The sequence below is a fragment of the Procambarus clarkii genome, chromosome 2 (assembly GCF_040958095.1).
Source record: "Procambarus clarkii isolate CNS0578487 chromosome 2, FALCON_Pclarkii_2.0, whole genome shotgun sequence".
Taxonomy (NCBI): Eukaryota; Metazoa; Arthropoda; class Malacostraca; order Decapoda; family Cambaridae; genus Procambarus; species Procambarus clarkii.
In genome coordinates this window covers 38,457,627-38,480,739 of record NC_091151.1, presented here as the reverse complement: position 1 = coordinate 38,480,739, position 23,113 = coordinate 38,457,627, and the positions used below count along the sequence as shown (strand labels likewise).

At 43.0% G+C, this 23,113-nt stretch overlaps 1 protein-coding gene across 3 annotated transcripts in view; it reads left to right on the top strand.

Annotated features, from left to right (window-relative positions):
- LOC123762400 (uncharacterized) overlaps positions 1–20,220 on the top strand; it is a 40,984-nt gene extending 20,764 nt beyond the window's left edge. For all 3 annotated transcript variants that reach the window (XM_069324543.1, XM_069324536.1, XM_069324546.1), the window contains exons 5-10: positions 509–554; positions 2,417–2,541; positions 6,796–6,904; positions 9,677–9,788; positions 13,939–14,064; positions 16,679–20,220. In XM_069324543.1, the coding sequence (XP_069180644.1) occupies positions 509–554; positions 2,417–2,541; positions 6,796–6,904; positions 9,677–9,788; positions 13,939–14,064; positions 16,679–16,814 (654 nt within the window). In that variant the 3' untranslated portion in view covers positions 16,815–20,220. The remainder of the gene's footprint in view (positions 1–508; positions 555–2,416; positions 2,542–6,795; positions 6,905–9,676; positions 9,789–13,938; positions 14,065–16,678) is intronic.
- Positions 20,221–23,113: the final 2,893 nt, after the last annotated feature.

Below are 23,113 nucleotides of genomic sequence, written 5' to 3'. Positions count from 1 at the left end.
TTTCTAATATATATGTAAACGCTCTTCCGGTGGGTATAGACTCGTTCCTATCAATGTTTGCTGATGATGCAAAAAATATGAAAAGAATCAAGACGGATAAAGATAGAGGCTACAGGATGACCTGGACAAACCGGAGGAATGGTCTAGAAAATGGCTGCTAAAGTTCAACTCAGGAAAGTGTAAGGTAATGAAATTAGGAGAAGGGAGCAGGAGGCTGAACACAAGGTATCATCTGGGAGGTGAAATCCTGCAAGAGTCAAATAGAGAGAAAGATCTGATAGAGCCCAGTAGGTTCAGGAATCTGTACACTAGTTGATTAACTGTTGAGGGACCAGAGAGCCAGAGCTCAACCCCCACAAGCACAACTAAGTGAGTACACACACTCACACACACACACACACACACACACACACACACACACACACACACACACACACACACACACACACACACACACACACACACACACAATGCTGCACAAGGCTTAACACACCTTGTACCTCTACAGATGGTGAAAGCGGGTAAGCTGAACCTGCCGAAGGGGATGAACATGAGTAAGTTGTCAGTGATGTTTGTGGTGCAGGATACTAACCCAGGAGCGTTGTTAGTGACTGGTGTTTGTGGTGCAGGATACTAACCCACGAGTGTTGTTAGTGACTGGTGTTTGTGGTGCAGGATACTAACCCAGGAGTGTTGTTAGTGACTTGTTTGTGGTGCAGGATACTAACCCAGGAGTGTTGTTAGTGACTTGTTTGTGGTGCAGGATACTAACCCAGGAGTGTTGTTAGTGACTTGTTTGTGGTGCAGGATACTAACCCAGGAGTGTTGTTAGTGACTGGTGTTTGTGGCGCAGGATACTAACCGTTCCTTTATTCGTTTACCACCATAACACAACCTTCCTGTCCCCAGCAACATGGGGCCCTCTCCCATGACCACCATAACACAACCTTCCTGCCCCCCAGCAACATGGGCCCTCCACCATGACCACCATAACACAACCTTCCTGCCCCCCAGCAACATGGGGCCCTCTCCCATGACCACCATAACACAACCTTCCTGCCCCCCAGCAACATGGGCCCTCCACCATGACCACCATAACACAACCTTCCTGTCCCCAGCAACATGGGGCCCTCCACCATGACCACCATAACACAACCTTCCTGCCCCCCAGCAACATGGGGCCCTCTCCCATGACCACCATAACACAACCTTCCTGCCCCCCAGCAACATGGGCCCTCCACCATGACCACCATAACACAACCTTCCTGTCCCCAGCAACATGGGGCCCTCCACCATGACCACCATAACACAACCTTCCTGCCCCCCAGCAACATGGGCCCTCCACCATGACCACCATAACACAACCTTCCTGCCCCCCAGCAACATGGGCTCTCCACCATGACCACCATAACACAACCTTCCTGCCCCAGCAACATGGGGCCGTCCCCCATGACCACCATAACACAACCTTCCTGTCCCCAGCAACATGGGGCCCTCCCCCATGACCACCATAACACAACCTTCCTGCCCCCAGCAACATGGGGCCCTCCCCCATGACCACCATAACACAACCTTCCTGCCCCCAGCAACATGGGCCCTCCCCCATGACCACCATAACACAACCTTCCTGTCCCCAGCAACATGGGGCCCTCCCCCATGACCACCATAACACAACCTTCCTGCCCCCAGCAACATGGGGCCCTCCACCATGACCACCATAACACAACCTTCCTGCCCCAGCAACATGGGGCCCTCCACCATGACCACCATAACACAACCTTCCTATCCCCAGCAACATGGGGCCCTCCCCCATGACCACCATAACACAACCTTCCTGCCCCCAGCAACATGGGGCCCTCCACCATGACCACCATAACACAACCTTCCTGCCCCAGCAACATAGGGCCCTCTCCCATGACCACCATAACACAACCTTCCTGTCCCCAGCAACATGGGGCCCTCCCCCATGACCACCATAACACAACCTTCCTGCCCCCAGCAACATGGGGCCCTCTCCCATGACCACCATAACACAACCTTCCTGTCCCCAGCAACATGGGGCCCTCCCCCATGACCACCATAACACAACCTTCCTGCCCCCAGCAACATGGGGCCCTCCACCATGACCACCATAACACAACCTTCCTGCCCCCAGCAACATGGGGCCCTCCCCCATGACCACCATAACACAACCTTCCTGCCCCCAGCAACATGGGGCCCTCCACCATGACCACCATAACACAACCTTCCTGTCCCCAGCAACATGGGGGCCCTCCACCATGACCACCATAACACAACCTTCCTGCCCCCAGCAACATGGGGCCCTCCACCATGACCACCATAACAGAACCTTCCTGCCCCCAGCAACATGGGGCCCTCCACCATGACCACCATAACAGAACCTTCCTGCCCCCAGCCAGTGGGATTGTGGCCGTGCTGACGACGGCCGTCAACACCTCGCTGAAGAACCAGAAGCGGGACTGTCCGATGTTGTACACCCGGGTCGGCCAGCTCTGCCTCGCCCTCTTCTCCCCGGCCAAGGTCGGTCAAAGGTCACTTATCGTTGGTGTTTAGGGCTGGAGATGACCCCTCTCAGCCTTTTTAATTATAATTGATAATTAAAGCAATATATTTAACTTCATGGAGTTTATATAGCTATTTTGCTTCGCTGTATTAAAACATTTAAATGATTATGAATAAGAGTATAAAATATATGAAAATCAGTATGAGCCGTGAATGACTCTTACAGATTTTCTCATTGATACGTCATGTTAATGTGATTTATTTGTGCAGCGTAACATATATAAACTCATGTTGACAATTCCATGAAGATTGACACCGCTCGCAGCTGCCTTATTTAATTTAAATTAAGGTTTTAAATGAGTTGCAACCGGAGACCAACAAGTGGGGATGATGGTCATTATAACCCCAATAGTCTTCATTCTACTCATCACTCATAAGAGTGTACTCATCACTCATAAGAGTCTACTCATCACTCATAAGAGTCTACTCATCACTCATAAGAGTCTACTCATCACTCATAAGAGTCTACTCATCACTCATAAGAGTCTACTCATCACTCATAAGAGTCTACTCATCACTCATAAGAGTCTACTCATCACTCATAAGAGTCTACTCATCACTCATAAGAGTCTACTCATCACTCATAAGAGTCTACTCATCACTCATAAGAGTCTACTCATCACTCATAAGAGTCTACTCATCACTCATAAGAGTCTACTCATCACTCTTATCAAACTAATTATTGACTGGAGTGGAGATAATTTGGGCTACATTACTGAGTACTAAATATCCGGAGGAGTCGGGTAAAATGTGGATTAATCTGAGCAGTGACGACCTTCGACGGGCTGTACGGAATCTTGTTTTTCCTTCCGAACACCCAAGATCTTAGGCTGGACGGTAGAGCGACGGTTTGGCTTCATGCAGGGCGGCGTTCAATCCCCAACCGTGGAGATTGAATTTGGGCACAATTTTTTCACCCCCCCCCCCTACCGGCCTCCCATCCCATCCCTATTCCTTATCCTGATCCGTTCCAAATGCTATTTAGTCGTATGGCTTGGCGCTTTCTCCTGATTAAATATTTCGATGGACTGTACGAAACCTTGTGCTTTTTCCTTCCAAACATTTATAATTTGGAAATAATAATAATAATAATTTAATAATTTATAATAATTTAATTCCCAGCAATGTTCACTGAATAACTCTCTTCTCCGATTGTATGTAGTAGATTTGTTAATGGTGTTGATGTGCCGTAATAACGAGAGCAGAGGCGGTAACTCAAGACGAGAGTATTTACAAATATTGAGATAACATCTGAAGAAATAATGAAACAACTAGACTCATTAAAGGAAAATAAAACTATGGCACCAAATAGTATTTCACTGTGGATGATAAAATAAGCTACATGGGCTGAATGAGAATTCGACAAACACCTTCAAAGGATACCTGATCAACCAGGCTGGGATCCATATATCAGGCTGCGAAGAACCGCGTCCAACAACCTGGTTGACCAGACCATCAACCAGGAGGCCTGGTCAGAGACCGGGCCGTGGGGACCTTGATCCCTGAAATCAACGCAAAGTAACCGCAAGGTAAGGCTCTCAGTATATCTAAAGCTCAAGTCTTTACTGAACTGTGTCAATTACTGAAATCAATTATTTATTAATTAAGTCAAGTACTCAGTAATTGAGTCAATTACAAAGTCAAAGTCAATTAATTTACTTAATTAAGTCAATTACTGAAATAATTGTGAAGGAAGTCTTACCCAGCTGTTAGAAGATGGCGAATGTCGTACCAATATATAAGGATGATGATGAGGAAGGAGGCACTAAACTACAGACCAGTATCACTGACAAGCATCCCCCTGCAGGGTACTCAAGGATTATTACAATACAAATTGTGGGAAAAATGACATGAACTAAATGAGCAAGTTGTAGGAATTAACGGACCATATACGTAATGGTAGAGAAATATGGCAGGAGTCATTGCATTTAACAACCAACGACTATGAAGGCGGGATTCAAGAGCTGAAGCTCGATTTTGCAAACAAAAATGGGTGGAAACAAATAGGCTGGGAAGAAAGAGAGAAAACACAACAGAAGGAAATCACAATGCATACACAAAGACCAGAAATGAATATACAGAAACTAGGAAAGAGGCAGAAAAACAGAATGAGAGTGACATCGCATACAAGGCTAAGTCTCAGCCATAACTGTTCCATAGCCATATCAGGAGGAAGATGACTGTGAGTAATCAAGTTATCAAACTTGAACAAAGTGAGGGAGGAGACACGGATAATGATAAGGAGGTATGAGAGAAACTTAACAAAAGCTTTCAGGTAGTATTCAAGCTGGAACCTGATTTGCCACTAGAGCTTAGAGCCCAAACCGAGCGGGTTACTCCGCAGGAAAGCCTCACTGAAATACCAGTGACACCAAAAGAGGTAAAGAAGCCACTACAGGAATTTGATATGACAAAAACTGTGGGACCAGACAAAATATCGCCTTGGGTACTAAAAGAGGCAACTGAAGCATTGTGTAGCTCACTTGCCATAATATTTCATTCTTCTCTAGAAACGGGAGTACTTCCTGACTGCTGGAAATTGACTTACGTGGTGCCAATCTACAAGAAAAATGGGGAAGACAGACACCGTTAAAGTACAGACCCGTGTCACTAACAAGTATCCCCTACAAGTTGCTAGAGAGACTGATCCGAAGCAGGCTAGTAGAACGTATAGAACAGATAAACTTTGTCTCAAGGCACCAGCATAGATTTAGTGAAGGTAAATCTTGCTTGACAAACTTCCTGGAGTTCTACAACATGACAGAAATTAAACGAGAGAGAGAAGGATGGGCAGACTGCATATTCCTCGACTGTCAGAAAGCATTTGATATGGCACGAAAGACTCCTACACAAACTAGAGAAGCTGGCTGGTGAATCTAGAAGAGTCCTAAGGGAAGCCAGAGAGTATCTCTCAGGAAGGGAGCAAAGCGTTACAGCGAGGGCAGAAACATTAGAGTGGAGAGAAGTTACGAGTGGAGTATAACAATGGTCGGTTCGATGGCCCATCCTGTTTCTGATATATGTCAACGACCTGGGGAAATTGGCTCCTTCATATCAATGCTTTTAGATGCAAAACTGATGGGAAGATTCAGGACAGAGATTGTGAGGCATTTGGCAATCGGATTTGGGCACATTCCAGGAGTGGTCTGAAAGACGGTTGCTAAAGTTTAACCTCCAGCCAAATGCAAAGTTATGAGGATTGGAACAAGAGTGCGAATGCCAGTGCAGCATTATATGATGAAGGAAAGACAAGTTATTCAATTTGAAGAGGAGAAAAACCTAGGAGTGGACATAACCCAAACTGAGGCCAGAAGCCCACATTAACAGAATAATAACAGCAGCATATAGTATGCTGATCAACATCAGTGTATCCTTCAGAAATCTGAAAAGGGGGATTTCAGGGCCCAATATACAGCGAAGGTGAGACCCGCACTTGAATATGCATCCCCAGCATGGAACCCTTGCCTGAAAAAGGACAAGGAGAAACTAGAAAAGGGCCAGAGATATGCAACAAGACTCGTTCCTGAGCTGAAGGGCTTAAGCTATGAGGAAAGACTGAGAGAACTGGATCTTACTACACTGGAGGAAATGAGAGCTAGGGGTGGGGGGGGGGGATATAATAACAACAAATAAGATTCTCAGGGAAAATTGATAAGGTAGACAAATCAGCATTGTTCGAAGCTAAGAACAGCAGAACAAGGGGTCATACATGGAAACAGACGCAAATGAGTCTCAGAGACGTCAGAAAGAACTTTGATTGTCAGAGCTGTCAGTTAGTGGAACAGGTTAGACGTAAAAGTCGTTGAAGCCAATTTGATTCAAAGTTTTTATTATAAATACAATAAAAGCGTGAGAAATGAGTCATTGCATTAACCTAAGAACGTTCGGAAGGCGAGGCTAGGAGCCTCACTGGACCCTGCAAACACATCTAGGTGAGAACACACACACACACACACACACACACACACACACACACACACACACACACCATCCCAATTACAAGTGTCTTAGTCATTAGTGTCCACTCCCCCACTACCACCACAGGTGTCCAGTGCATTAGTGGTCTCTCACACCATCACCACCACAGGTGTCCATGAGAGTATCGTCCACTTCCCACCACCACCACCACAGACGTGCAGGTCAATAGTGTCCACTTTCGTACCCTTACCATAGGTGTCCAGATCAGTAGTGTCCATTCCCTCACCATCACAGGTGAAATGGCCAGAAGCGAGACAGTTCTGCCGGTCCATCTACGGGGACCTGGCCAAGTTTGACAACGTTGGAGACTTCGGACATCTTGTGCAGTACATGAGGAGCTCTCGTGAGTGTTGTCCACTCTTGTTATGTCTAAACAATTACTACTCACCTAAATTCCAAATTCAGTAATATGCAAAGTTTGAAAAATAACGAATGCTCATTATATATTAAATGCTGATATTTTTATACAAAACTACACAATATGAGAAGTATTGAATGTTAAATTTTAATGTATAGAGTAAACTTGTAATTGTATTAAAGAATGTTTCTTTGGCACCAAAATGCATTTTGAGTGTGGTCAAATGGTCATCATCGGAGGTCGAACAACTGTTTCGACCAAACACCCTGATCATCACGTCTTCGTCCAGCCTGTCAAGTCCCCTGAGAATTTTGTAGGTCGTTATCACGTCTCGCCTTACTCTTCTGTCTTCCAGGGCCGTGAGGTTTAGCTCCCGTAGTCTTTCCTCGTAGGTCATACCTCTCTGTTATGGGACAAGTCTGGTGGCATACCTCTGAATCTTCCCTAACTTTGTCTTGTGTTTAACTAGGTATGGACTCCAGGCTGGAACTGCATACTTCAGCCATACTCCATGTGTGTGTATTTACTATTTGTATTTGTATTTACTATTTGTATCTGCAGAATCGAGCTATAAGCTCTTGGACTCCGCCTTTCTAACCAATTTATTTTTCTTCTGTTATGTCTACTACATATATTTCTCTTACTCGCGCGCACACACACACATCCCCAGGAAGCAACCTGCAGCAGCTGTCTAATCCCAGATACCTATTTACTGCTAGTAAATATTTGTGAACATAACATTTGTGAACAGGAGCGTCAGGGTGTAAGAAACTCAGCCTTACACACAGAAATCGTAATAGCGTGATAGATCAAAGGAAAAAATCCACAAGGGCCGTGACGAGGGTTCGAACCTACGTCCGAGAGGATCTCAGACGCGCCTTAATCAACTGAGCTACGACATGGATAAGAATTGCAACCGGGAAATCTACTTGACCTACCACGAATCCTGCAGCCTCTCCGAGGCACAAACCAAGTTTTTACTCAACTCCCCCCATGCACCCGAGCTCTGTCAATAAGCTCGGGTTCATGAAATGCTCCCAAGCTTATTGGGTGATGAACAAATAAGATTTGTTCAGTTGATGCATCATGCTATTGTGATTTCTGTGTGTACTGAAGTGTGGGCGAAGAGGTAGAACAGCTTATTGACAGAGCTCGGGTGCATGGGGGGAGTTGTGTAAAAACTTGGTTTGTGTCTCGGAGAGGCTGCAGGATTCGTGGTAGGTCAAGTAGATTTCCCGGTTGCAATTCTTATCCATGTCGTAGCTCAGTCCATTAAGGCGCGTCTGGAATCTTCTTGGGCGTAGGTTCGAACCCTCGTCACGGCCCTTGTGTATTTGTTCAAACTCAGCCTATTTGTTTCTGCCTCTGCCGGGAATCGAATCCGGGCCATTAGGACTACGACCCCATCGCTGTCCATTCAGCTGCGAGGCCCACATACCTCGGTGTGTGTGTATGTGCATATATATATATATATATATATATATATATATATATATATATATATATATATATATAATGTCGTACCTAGTAGCCAGAATGCAGTTCTTGGCCTACTATGCAAGGCCCGATTTGCCTAATAAGCCAAGTTTTCCTGAAATAATATATTTTCTCAATTTTTTTCTTATGAAATGATAAAGCTACCCATTTCATTATGTATGAGGTCAATTTTTTTTATTGGAGTTAAAATTAACGTAGATATATGACCGAACCTAACCAACGCTACCTAACCTAACCTATCTCTCTAGGTTAGGTTCGATTAGGTAGCCGAAAAAGTTAGGTTAGGTAGGTTAGGTTGTCGAAAAACAATTAATTCGTGAAAACTTGGCTTATTAGGCAAATCGGGCCTTGCATAGTAGGCTGAGAAGTGCGTTCTGGCTACTAGGTACGACATATATATATATATATATATATATATATATATATATATATATATATATATATATATATATATATATATATATATATATAAACTGAAAACACACCCTAGAAGTGACTCGAACCCTTACTGCCAGGAGCACTCTGCTGGCGTACAGGATCCCTTAACCGCTCGACCAACACGACCGGACAAAAGAGGATGGTAGCCGAGGCTAATTCCATCCCCCCGCTGGCGGGGGGGGGGGGGGAAGGGGGGATGGAAATCACACAATTGACGATTTACTATAAAACCAAGAAAACTGCCAACCTACTCATGAGAAACTCTCCAGACACAAAGCAGAACGCTTTGAAAGAGACCAATGTCGTCTATGCCTTCAAATGCCCACTTGGGGACTGTAAGCCTCAAAGAACTCAGTATATAGGCAAGACAATTTCTACAATTACTTCCATTCAATACCCATTGTTTCGTGTTCTGTCTTGTATTTGAATTCAATACCCATTCAATACCCATTGTTGAAAGTTTGTTTTCACCTCATCCACCTCACCCAAATGTAGATATAAAATCGAAGATGTGTAAGCTCTATTCAGTTTCAGTGGTGTGTGTGTAAACTAAAGTCTTTGAAAATGTAATAAGTTTTACGAAACGCGTTCAAGTGTCGCGTCAGACTAGAAATAAAAATGAATTTTGGAGAATTGATCTTTGAATTACCATCAACAGTGAAAAGAAACGTAAGAAAGATCGAGAAAATTCGTGTTAGAATTATTAATCTTACTTTTTGGGTCATATTTAATAATATATATATATATATATATATATATATATATATATATATATATATATATATATATATATAATATAACTATTAATATATGGTGTTGCAGGGCTGACAACTGATTTCTGGGTCGGTGGCCGGTTTGACTTGGATACCAACGCTTGGTCGTGGACCGTGGACGAATCTGCTATGCCCCTTGGGTCACCCTACTGGGCGGTGAGGTTAGTGCTCCTAGGGTCACCCTACTGGGCGGTGAGGTTAGTGCTCCTAGGGTCACCCTACTGGGCGGTGAGGTTAGTGCTCCTAGGGTCACCCTACTGGGCGGTGAGGTTAGTGCTCCTAGGGTCACCCTACTGGGCGGTGAGGTTAGTGCTCCTAGGGTCACCCTACTGGGCGGTCAGGTTAGTGCTCCTAGGGTCACCCTACTGGGCGGTGAGGTTAGTGCTCCTAGGGTCACCCTACTGGGCGGTGAGGTTAGTGCTCCTAGGGTCACCCTACTGGAATGGTACACATAACCTTTTCCTCCTTCGTTTATCCTCTTTACTTTATATTTTACTTTCTTGCATTAATTTGTATTTGAATTTCTTCATTTTAGTAGTAATGTAATTAGTCAGAGAAACTAATACTTGAGACTAAGAGAGAAAGAAAGACAGAAGAGAGACTGACTGACTGAGATAGAGAAAATATAGATAAAATGAGATGAAATAAGAGAAATTGCGAGTCTGAGATTAAGACAAGTAGATAGAAAAAGATCACACATTAAGACATAGATTCATAGACAAAGACAGAGACAGTGAAAGACATTGCCAGAAAACAAAGGCTGAGAAAGAGACAACAATCACAAAAAGCTAAGACATTATTAAGATACACACATACACTGATAAAAAAGGGAGAAAAAGGTTAGATGTACGAGGGGATATTAGATTTAGAAAAGGAAAGGGAGGTTTGGAGAGAAGGTGGATCTTAATCAAATATTTAAACATAACATACAAAGAGGAGAAAATGTATGAATTCACTTAAACAAAAACGATATCTGTAAAAGGTTAGGATAATATATTGCCCAAAAATATGTCCAACATAATAAACTACATATGAAAGGTTAGGTGAATGATAAAGAATAAGAACATGTTATATCAAACTCAATAAATACACTAAGATCTGAAAGAGTTTAGGTTAGAGGACAAAGTGTTTGTGAGTTGTGCTAGTTTCTCTAAGTTTATGTAATTTATGCAAGTTTGAGAGAATTTGTATATAAAAGAGAACTTGTGAAAGTTTGAGAAAATAAGTTAATGAACTTAAAGTATGTGTGTATGTGAAAGTCTGTATTTGTTTGTGTAGGTTAGTGAATTGAGTATTTGAGTAAGTTTTGTAAAAGTGTTTAAGTTTGTATAAGTTTGCTAGTGTAATTGAAATTGTAAGCATTTGTATAAGTTTGTAAAGAATTTGTATGTAAAATAGAGATTGTAAAAGTTTAGAAAGTGTGTATGTGCAAGTAAAATTTTGAAATTAGCATTTGTGTAAGTTGTATAAAAATTTGTGAATGTAATGATGTGTGTGTAAGTTTCTACATGTTTCGTATATAAGGAAGAGTTTGTGTTTTGTTTGTTTTGTATTTAAATAAGTTTATGCTAATTCGCGAATGTAAATGTATGTGTAGATGAGATTGTGGCAGATATTTTGTGTATTTATGCAATTTATGTAAAAGTGTCTGGGTCATGGGTATCTCATGTATGTATATGTTTGTAGCTGTAACTGGGAAAGAGTGTTGTCTGAACAATAAACTGATAAATAAATAATAAATGAGGAGTTGATGTTTCAGAGAGAATAAGATGATGCTTTTAATAAGTTATATTAAGTAAGATAAGTTAAGTTAGTAAGAAAGTTATGCAAGTTACATGTACCTTTGTATTGTTGAGAGAAAGTTTTGTCAGACATATAATATAAAGTTACTAAAATTTATTGTATGAACACGTTGCATGACATATCTTAATAAAAAAAAAAACTTAATATATATATGACAGAGAAAACCTACTTCTCAATGGAAGTTGTATCAATAAGAAATGTTACAGATGATATAAAATTTTGTACATGATTAGTTTGAAATAATACTTAAAGTTGATTGTGACTACATAATGATGTGTAATGTTTCGAAGAGCATCCTTGATGTCTTTGAGATTATCTTTGATGGCTCTGAGTGTATCTTTGATTTCTCGAAGAGTAATCTTGATGTATAGAGACGTTGATGATTTACAGAGTAGAGAGACGTTGTGGATTTACACTTGAGTCATGGCAAAATATAGTAAAATGCATGGAAACAGCTATTTTACAAGAAACATTTTTCCATGAGACTTCGTCTCACGGAACAGATAATAACAGAACATTACAGAGTAGATGTAGAACGAGTAATATGAGAGATGCAAAAACAAATTCAAATTTTTGCGGGAAAAGTTGAGAAGGGATGAGGGGAGGGGAAAGGTTTGGGTGGATTTTGGGGGGGGGGGGGTGAGATGCGGGGGAAGAAGGGGGTGTGTGTGTGAGTGAGAGGGAAGATAAGGGTGTGGGGAGCTGGGGGGAGTGAGGGAGGAGCTAAGCGAGTGTGCGGGCATGGGTGAGATGATTAAGAGGAGGCAGGTGTAGTGTAAAGGAGGGGGAATGGAGAGAGAGAGAGAGAGAGAGAGAGAGAGAGAGAGAGAGAGAGAGAGAGAGAGAGAGAGAGAGAGAGAGAGAGAGAGAGGGAGAGAAAGATTATTTTATTTGGCGTGAGCTGACAATAATTACAATGATAGGCTTGGTATGGGCAGTTATCTCTACCTGTGCGTGTATTTACACAGATAAGCACACACGAGTATTGAAGGAGATGTCATGACTCGTGTTTGCCTACAGAGATAAGTATGTACTTTAATCTGGGATGAATGTTTATGTTGATAAATGCGAGGGTTGAGATCTAACTTACTTACTAACGTTCAGAAATAATAAGTTTCATGAACATTGAACTAAGGCAGGGAACATGAGCCAGAGCTTGGCAACTATCTCATTTGTTCTTAATGAGTCTGAAATATTTATAGTTTAATTCTTAAGGAAATTTAACTGCTAATAGCAAAAATACAAGAGGGAACTAAGGCAGGGGACATGAGTTGAAACTCGGTAACACTTTTTTTCTTACTAAGACTGAAATACACCTGTTTTAAATTTTGCGGGGATTGATCTGTTAATAGCGAAGTTATAAGAGCGAACTAAGGCGGAGGACAAGAGCTGAATCTCGGTAACTGAATTGTTTTATTTTACTAAGTTAGAAATAACTATGTTTTAAATCTCGAGGAAAATGATCTGTTAATAGCGAAGTTATATGAGTGAACTAAGGCGGGGAACAAGAGCCGGAGCTCGGTAACTAACTTTATCTTCTTTACTACGTCCAAAATAACTATGTTTTTAAATTTGGAGGAGGTTGAACTGTTAATAGTGAAAAATACAGGAGCGAACTAAGGCGGAGGACGGGAGCTATATCTTGGTAGCTTTATTTTATTACTTCATCTGAAATATGATTGTTTTAAATTTAGAAAAAATTAAACTGTTAGTAGCGAAGATATAAGAGTGAACTAAGGCCGACGGTTGGAGCTGGAGCTTGGTAACTCTATTTTCTTTTTTACTATGTCTGAATAATGCCTCTTTTAAATTTTGATGAAATTGGGCTGACAGTAGCGAAATTATAAGACTAAACTAAGGCTGAGGACATGAGCTAGAACTCGATAACTATTGTCTTTTCTTACTATGTCTAAAATATGTCTATTTTAAATTTCAGGGAAATTGGGCAGATAGTAGTGAAGTTATAAGAATAAACTAAGGTGGGGGACAAGAGCCTGAGCATGATAACTATTTTATTTATATGTCTGAAATATACCCTTTTAAATTTCAGGGAAAATATACTGTTAGTAGCGAAAATACACTTATATACGTATAGAACAGGGTCCAAGAACTAACATCTGATACTGGGAATTACTTAACAAACTCCTAATGAACTTATTCTCTGAAAATGGACTTCGTCTGACCTTAACTTTACTTTAAACGGGAACAGTAGAGTCAATTTTTTCTCAATAAAAATTCCTTAACACTGAGGAGACGAATTAGATGGGACTCCTATTCCCACCGATTTTAGGTTTACAAAATTAACCCTAAAAACGGTGACGGCGCAGAAATAAATTTTTAGGTCAGACCTTCGGACCCAAAAATGAGTGATTGTGCAACGGTAAGTTTTGCCCAAAACCAAAACTTACTGCTAAGCCGTCATTACCACTACTTGCTTGGAGAGTGTTGTGTGCCAGTGACTGTTTGGAGAGGGATTAACCGTGGTATATACTTGTGTTACTGTTGCAGGCACAGCAGCTCGTGTGTGCCGCGCCCCCCGCCCCACACTGACCCCTTCAGCAACCCCCCTACTGCTCTACCAGACGCCCCCTGCTTCACCAACACCCAGGCGCCCGCCAAGCGTCAGGAGGGATGGTAATGACACACTCTTTCTTTCTAGTTCAGTTGTGAAGACTTTAGGAATGGAAAGTTTCTGTACTGCTTTTGGTCTAAGGTCTACAGCAGAGATTCCCAACCAGGGTTCCGCTGAATACTAGGGTTATATGTGCTCGTGTTTACCATTCCGCGAGAATTTGCAAAAGCTTGCAAAAAAAAAGGTACAAATTGCCACTTTTTTGTAAACGAGTTCAAAAATTTAATTATTAAGGTTTTATCATACCCTATTAATAAAACATCGAAGCTTTTTTCAAATTTTGTATGATTAGATATGTATGTTAGTTATTATTTAAGCAGCGAGAGTTTTACTTGGAAGGAGAAATGTTGTTGAGGCGGAGGAGTTTTTGTTATGGTAAGGAATTGTTGTAGCGCTAAGGAATTGTTGTAGCGCTAAGGAATTGTTGTAGTGGTAAGGAATTGTTGTAGCGCTAAGGAATTGTTGTAGCGGTAAGGAATTGTTGTAGCGCTAAGGAATTGTTGTAGTGGTAAGGAATTGTTGTAGTGGTAAGGAATTGTTGTAGTGGTAAGGAATTGTTGTAGCGCTAAGGAAGTGTTGTAGCGCTAAGGAATTGTTGTAGCGCTAAGGAATTGTTGTAGTGGTAAGGAATTGTTGTAGCGCTAAGGAATTGTTGTAGCGGTAAGGAATTGTTGTAGCGGTAAGGAATTGTTGTAGTGGTAAGGAATTGTTGTAGCGCTAAGGAATTGTTGTAGTGGTAAGGAATTGTTGTAGCGCTAAGGAATTGTTGTAGTGGTAAGGAATTGTTGTAGTGGTAAGGAATTGTTGTAGCGCTAAGGAATTGTTGTAGCGGTAAGGAATTGTTGTAGCGCTAAGGAATTGTTGTAGCGGTAAGGAATTGTTGTAGCGGTAAGGAATTGTTGTAGCGGTAAGGAATTGTTGTAGCGCTAAGGAATTGTTGTAGTGGTAAGGAATTGTTGTAGCGCTAAGGAATTGTTGTAGTGGTAAGGAATTGTTGTAGTGGTAAGGAATTGTTGTAGCGCTAAGGAATTGTTGTAGTGGTAAGGAATTGTTGTAGCGGTAAGGAATTGTTGTAGCGGTAAGGAATTGTTGTAGCGGTAAGGAATTGTTGTAGCGCTAAGGAATTGTTGTAGCGCTAAGGAATTGTTGTAGCGCTAAGGAATTGTTGTAGCGCTAAGGAATTGTTGTAGCGCTAAGGAATTGTTGTAGCGCTAAGGAATTGTTGTAGCGCTAAGGAATTGTTGTAGCGGTAAGGAATTGTTGTAGCGGTAAGGAATTGTTGTAGCGCTAAGGAATTGTTGTAGCGGTAAGGAATTGTTGTAGCGGTAAGGAATTGTTGTAGCGCTAAGGAATTGTTGTAGCGCTAAGGAATTGTTGTAGCGCTAAGGAATTGTTGTAGCGCTAAGGAATTGTTGTAGCGGTAAGGAATTGTTGTAGCGGTAAGGAATTGTTGTAGCGCTAAGGAATTGTTGTAGCGCTAAGGAATTGTTGTAGCGCTAAGGAATTGTTGTAGCGGTAAGGAATTGTTGTAGCGGTAAGGAATTCATTCCTAGACGCTACTGCTGCGTCTTTTGTTTCTGTCAGAGCATTTAAAATTTGCAGGTTAACATTACAGTACACGAGTACAATATTAAGTTATTGCTGTATTCTTCTTTATTAAGTAAATGCTGTAAACATAATGCTAGAATTCCCAACGTTGTACTTGTGTGAGCAAGAATTTTCGTGCTTAACTAATATAAAACCAAACAGAGAAATATGCTGATGCCTGTAGAACAACAACTTCGTGTGTGTCTGTCAAAGATACGACCACCGATTAAATTGTGTTCAAAATAGCAAGGCCAAGTTTCACATTAAATTATAGAAAAAGGCAATCAATGTTATTCTATTGAAACTTGTTTTATTATAAATTGTAAATTAAATGAAGAACTATAAAATTGTCTTTCGTTAATAACTTAATACAAATGTTATATTAAACAAAATCGTTACAAAACATTCATAACGTTTAAACCCTAAACTCACACATCTGAAAATATAGGAGGCAACTACATTTCGGACCATTATGAAGAGTAGAAGACCAAGTCAATAAATAAGGTAAGAATGGGAGGTGAAAGGCGAAGAGGTTGACATATAATATTTCTATTAACTCTTATCTTATAAATAAAAAAGATAACTAGAAGGCCTTATGACGAAGAAAAAGAGGTGAAATAGAGAAATAAGAGTCCCAAAGGAGCTAGAAGTAAGTGAGTTCACTTTTGTTAAGGTCAGATCATTCAACTCTGATGATATTTCAACAAGAGTTAAAACTATGGTCTCAGGACCAACCATTTCATGTCCCCTGGCATTATGAAGGGGTAGGATGGGGGCCAACCCCGACCCTCTCCCATGATATTATCCATAAATACGTATATATGACTTGTGATTTCTGGATTGTCTCACGTTGTCTCGCATGGGCCTATACTGACCTTTTGCTGTTTCCTGTTTTCTTATTTTTCTTATGTTCTTTTATGTGTTCATTTATATTCATAGGTTTGTGTATTGAATTTATGAATTTGTTTATATGATCCAATTGTACGTGTGTGAAGAAAAGGTTGACGGTGTTCCTTGGGATGTCCTCAGGTGCTCCGCCTTGACCTACGAACACTACTACTACATGACCGACCAGAGTTGCCAGGAGGAACGCAGCCCACTCTGCATGCTGGAGGCCGACGACGATGATGACCAACTTGATGAGGAACCTGAAGGGAAAGTCTGAGGAGGGGGAAGTCTGAGGAAGGGGAAGCCTGAGGAAGGGACGCCTGAGGGGAAAGCTTGAGGGGATTGCTAGTCGGTAGAAACTTGAGGGTTATGCCTGAAGGGGGGAAGTCTGAGGATGGCTCCTGATAATGAAACCATTCGGACTAAGCCTGAGAGCATGCCTGAGGGGTTAGAATGTTCTCGGCAGAATGACACAGTAATCAGCTGTATAACACTGGCCTCAGCTGAATGAAACTATCCTCAATTGGGTGAAACTGTCCACAGCTGGATGAAACTGTCCGCAGCTGGGTGAAACTGTCCGCAGCTGGGTGAAACTGTCCGCAGCTGGGTTAACCTGCCCTCGGCTATGATCAGAGTCATAATACCTATCACAATAACCTGTACACTGTAGCATCCGTATCAGTAATATCATAATCGGCGACTGTAACTTTAATCTTCTCTTGATGGCACCACAACTAGCCTCCCCTTGATGGTACCCTAACTAGCCTCCCCTTGATGGTACCCTAACTAGCCTCCCCTTGATGGTACCCTAACTAGCCTCCCCTTGATGGTACCACAACTAGCCTTCCCTTGATGGTACCCTAACTAGCCTCCCCTTGATGGCACCACAACTAGCCTCCCCTTGATGGTACCCTAACTAGCCTCCCCTTGATGGTACCCTAACTAGCCTCCCCTTAATGGCACCACAACTAGCCTCCCCTTGATGGTACCCTAACTAGCCTCCCCTTGATGGTACCCTAACTAGCCTCCCCTTGATGGTATCCTAACTAGCCTCCCCCTTGATGGTACCCTAACTAGCCTCCCCTTGATGGTACCCTAACTAGCCTCCCCTTGATGGTATCCTAACTAGCCTCCCCTTGATGGTATCCTAACTAGCCTCCCCTTGTGGTACCACAACTAGCCTCCCCCTTGATAGTACCACAACTAGCCTCCCCCTTGATGGTACCACAATTAGCCTCCCCTTGATGACACGATAACTAAACTGAATGACCAACATAAACAGTGGTAGCATCAATACATCGCTATAAACAAGCGTTTCTCAACGGGGGTTCCACAAGAGGTCACTGGGGGTTCCACAAGAGGTCACTGGGGGTTCCACAAGAGGTCACTGGGGGTTCCACAAGAGGTCACTGGGGGTTCCACAAGAGGTCACTGGGGGTTCCACATGAGGTCACTGGGGGTTCCACAAGAGGTCACTGGGGGTTCCACAAGAGGTCACTGGGGGTTCCACAAGAGGTCACTGGGGTTCCACATGAGGTCACTGGGTGTTCCACAAGAGGTCACTGGGGGTTCCACAAGAGGTCACTGGGGGGTTCCACAAGAGGTCACTGGGGGGTTCCACAAGAGGTCACTGGGGGTTCCACAAGAGGTCACTGGGGGTTCCACAAGAGGTCACTGGGGGTTCCACAAGAGGTCACTGGGGGTTCCACATGAGGTCACTGGGGGTTCCACAAGAGGTCACTGGGGGTTCCACAAGAGGTCACTGGGGGTTCCACAAGAGGTCACTGGGGTTCCACATGAGGTCACTGGGTGTTCCACAAGAGGTCACTGGGGGTTCCACAAGAGGTCACTGGGGGTTCCACAAGAGGTCACTGGGGGGTTCCACAAGAGGTCACTGGGGGTTCCACAAGAGGTCACTGGGGGTTCCACAAGAGGTCACTGGGGGTTCCACAAGAGGTCACTGGGGGTTCCACAAGAGGTCACTGGGTGTTCCACAAGAGGTCACTGGGGGTTCCACAAGAGGTCACTGGGTGTTCCACAAGAGGTCACTGGGTGTTCCACAAGAGGTCACTGGGTGTTCCACAAGAGGTCACTGGGTGTTCCACAAGAGGTCACTGGGTGTTCCACAAGAGGTCACTGGGGGTTCCACAAGAGGTCACTGGGGGTTCCACAAGAGGTCACTGGGGGTTCCACAAGAGGTCACTGGGGGTTCCACAAGAGGTCACTGGGGGTTCCACAAGAGGTCACTGGGGGTTCCACAAGAGGTCACTGGGGGTTCCACAAGAGGTCACTGGGGGTTCCACAAGAGGTCACTGGGGGTTCCACAAGAGGTCACTGGGGTTTCCACAAGAGGTCACTGGGGGTTCCACAAGAGGTCACTGGGGGTTCCACAAGAGGTCACTGGGGGTTCCACAAGAGGTCACTGGGGGTTCCACAAGAGGTCACTGGGGGTTCCACAAGAGGTCACTGGGGGTTCCACAAGAGGTCACTGGGGGTTCCACAAGAGGTCACTGGGGGTTCCACAAGAGGTCACTGGGGTTCCACAAGAGGTCACTGGGGGTTCCACAAGAGGTCACTGGGGGATCCACAAGAGGTCACTGGGGGTTCCACAAGAGGTCACTGGGGTTTCCACAAGAGGTCACTGGGGGTTCCACAAGAGGTCACTGGGGGTTCCACAAGAGGTCACTGGGGGTTCCACAAGAGGTCACTGTGATTCCACAAGAGGTCACTGGGGTTCCACAAGAGGTCACTGGGGGTTCCACAAGAGGTCACTGGGGTTCCACAAGAGGTCACTGGGTGTTCCACAAGAGGTCACTGGGTGTTCCACAAGAGGTCACTGGGGGTTCCACAACAGGTCACTGGGGGTTCCACATTAGGTCACGATAAATAGGCTAATGGTAATCGTATGCAAATTTGATCATAACTCAAGATGAGATTCACTGACCGATCCCAAGATAAGTTCTGGATTTCTGTGAAATATATGTGTGTGTGTATATATATATATATAATATATATATATATATATATATATATATATATATATATATATATATATATTTATATATATATATATATATATATATATATATATATATATATATAATGTCTTGTGTAGGGGTTCCTTAAGACATGAGAATTATTTCGAGGGTTCCACAAGGGGACTCCCCTTGTGGAACCCACAAGGGAATCACAGCCTAATCAACCAGGCTGTGATTCATACGTCAGGCTGCGAGCAATTGCGTCCAACAGCCTGGATGACCAGACGACTAGCCGGGAGGCCTGGTCGGAGACCGGGCCTCGGGGCTGTTGATCCCCGGAAGCTACACAAGGTAGACACAATGGTAGGTATGGGTAAAAAGGTTGAGAAATGCTACGACCAATAAAGGGTGGAAAAAGGATAAACAAGATGTTTTACACCAGGTGCGAAGTCGGTGTGGTCATATACTCGTGTTATGTTTCACTGTTTCACTCACTGGTATTCTGTATCACTATGTATTAATTTGTATTAGTATGTGTTACTTTGTAGAACTGTATGTTAGTATATATTACTGTTTAATTATGTATTAGTATGTAAACGTATTGTCAGTATGTAATACATTCTATAAATATGAATTATATTATGTATTGTTATGTATGTCAATGTATAATAACGTGCTGAATACAGTGTTATTTAATCATAAGAATTGTATTTATTTTCAGCATCCTGTTAACCAGTTATGTGTGTTATAAAGCTCATCTTGTTCATTTTATACATTTCCAGAAATTAGTAATTATTCTGAATTGGTTCGAATGTGCACCAGAGAAAGTTACTCCTGACTCGGTGAGGATGTTTACTGGAGAAAGTAGCTCCTTGCACAAGAGTGTATGTTTACTAAAGAGTTATTCCAGATTCAATATGGATATTTACTAGAAAAAGTTACTCTCGACCCAGTGTGACTGACTTTAATCATAGACAAATCGACTGGGAATCAAAGAATTCGAGAGGGGAAAGAAGAAACATGGAGAGTAAAGCTAGCAGATGCAGCCGAAAGGAACAACGTAACACATGTTAATAAGGAAACATGGAAAAATAGAAAGGTAAAATCACCAAGGCTAAACCTGGTGTCCACGCAGAACGAGATGAAGACATTATCCTTGCGGCATGAAACACCAACGGGAGCCAGTAGTGTCCGCTGTAGAAAGGTCGTTGGTTATGTACTTTATATGAGAGCTGTGGCGAGAAGAGCAGCGGAGGAGAGTGGAAGACAAACTTTCTATAACGGTGAGAACCAGAAGGTCGGAGAATTCTTAGAGAGAATTAAATTAGAACAAAGAGTAAAAGAGAACAGCTTTTTATTATTAACATCTTTATTGACAAAATCAATTACAATTTTGTCTAATCTGAGGATTTCGATTAAGTCTTAGCAAAGTGAGGATAATGCTGGTATTCACTGTCATGCAGGACAGAGGGTCATACACAAGACAATAGGTCTAAACTGTAGGCGGAAGCACATATATATCATTGTTACAATCAATGTTTTAATGTATGGATATGTGAAAACAACTTTCTACTGTGCACTGCCACACAAGGGCAGGGATGGGTTCATAAGTGATGCAGCTTAGAAGTAATATAAATAAAAATTGTTCTTCATTCTTTAAAATGGACAAGCAAATTTTGGATAAATTGTTAGGATGTTGTCCAGAACACCTGAGTCAATGAAATAGTTACCCAGTAGGTGGTACAATAGGCAAGGAGGTCTAAAGTCTTTTACGGTTTCACATACAACAATATAGTGTTCTAGTGAATGCATTTAAGGTTTATCACAGAGTTTACAATCTGAATATTCTGGTAGTGGCTCAGCCTCACTAACCTGCCAGATGTGTCTGTAGCCAAGGCGAATTCGCGCGATGACTACATCACATTGCCTGGTCCGGTTACTGTGCTGACCATACAAATACCTATTATTACAAAACTTGTCATAACTTTTAATACTGCAGCTTTCAGGTCTCTGGGCATTTCTTAGTTCTTCTAAATCTGAATTAATTTTTTTTTAATTTGTATATTTCTAATAATTGCATTAGATAGTCCAAAGTCAAAATCAATGTTTTCTTTCCTGCAAGCCTCATTGGACAATCGATCTATAAAGTCATGTTTTCCAACTCCAACATGGGATGGGATCCACACAAGTTTTATACAAGAGTTATTATCATTTGCAAAAGTTACATTCCATTTAATATTACAAGCTACTTCAGACATACACTGTGATGGGTTATTTAAGGACTGCAGAGTACTTTTAGAGTCACAGAAAATAACTTCACCACCATTGAGCTTAAGGTATTCAGTGGCTAGATAAATGCCCAATAGCTCAGTCTGTGTCGTGCTTGCCCAGTTGTTCAGTCTCTGTGTACTAGACATGATCATTTCATTCCCTTTATATACTGCACATGCATAACCTGTTCTACCAATACCTAAATGCACAGAGCCATCAGTAAAGGCATAGGATTCAATCGGTTTGAGAATTTGAAGATGACTGTCAATAGCTCCTAATGTTATACATCTCTAAATTTCAGTGTTAAACATTTGTTTTACACTGATGAGGGTATAATGCAAAGAGACCTGCACATCTTTCCAAGGGGGAATATGGAAAACAGCTAAGAACAAATAGCCTAAAAGGAAAAATAAAGATCATGAAAGAAATACAGGAAGCACAAATCACAAGTGAACGACTTCATGAATACACCAGGAGGACAGAAGAAAATGTATATATTCTGGTTAGCATTGTAAATGTGTGGCCACGCCTGTGGCAGAAATTAATAATAATGGAAACTTAACCGCCACCACACTCCCCACACCACTCCCACACGCCCCACACCACTCCCACACCACTCCCACACGCCCCACACCACTCCCACACGCCCCACACCACTCCCACACGCCCCACACCACTCCCACACGCCCCACACCACTCCCACACCACTCCCACACGCCCCTCACCACTCCCACACGCCCCACACCACTCCCACACGCCCCACACCACTCCCACACGCCCCACACCACTCCCACACCACTCCCACACGCCCCACACCACTCCCACACGCCCTACACCACTCCCACACGCCCTACACCACTCCCACACCACTCCCACACGCCCCACACCACTCCCACACGCCCCACACCACTCCCACACGCCCCACACCACTCCCACACGCCCCACACCACTCCCACACGCCCCACACCACTCCCACACGCCCCACACCACTCCTCCATCTTGGGATCGCTCCTCCTGGAGAATACTCCAACTGTTTGTCAGTAGTACAGACTAAAAACTTACTGGAGCGAGTAATCTGTGGACCAGCCTTGTGGCATATGTCAAGGCGTTATACAGACTGTCACCGAGACGTGTCACCTTGTGGCATATGTCAAGGCGTTATACAGACTGTCACCGAGACGTGTCACCTTGTGGCATATGTCAAGGCGTTATACAGACTGTCACCGAGACGTGTCACCTTGTGGCATATGTCAAGGCGTTATACAGACTGTCACCGAGACGTGTCACCTTGTGGCATATGTCAAGGCGTTATACAGACTGTCACCGA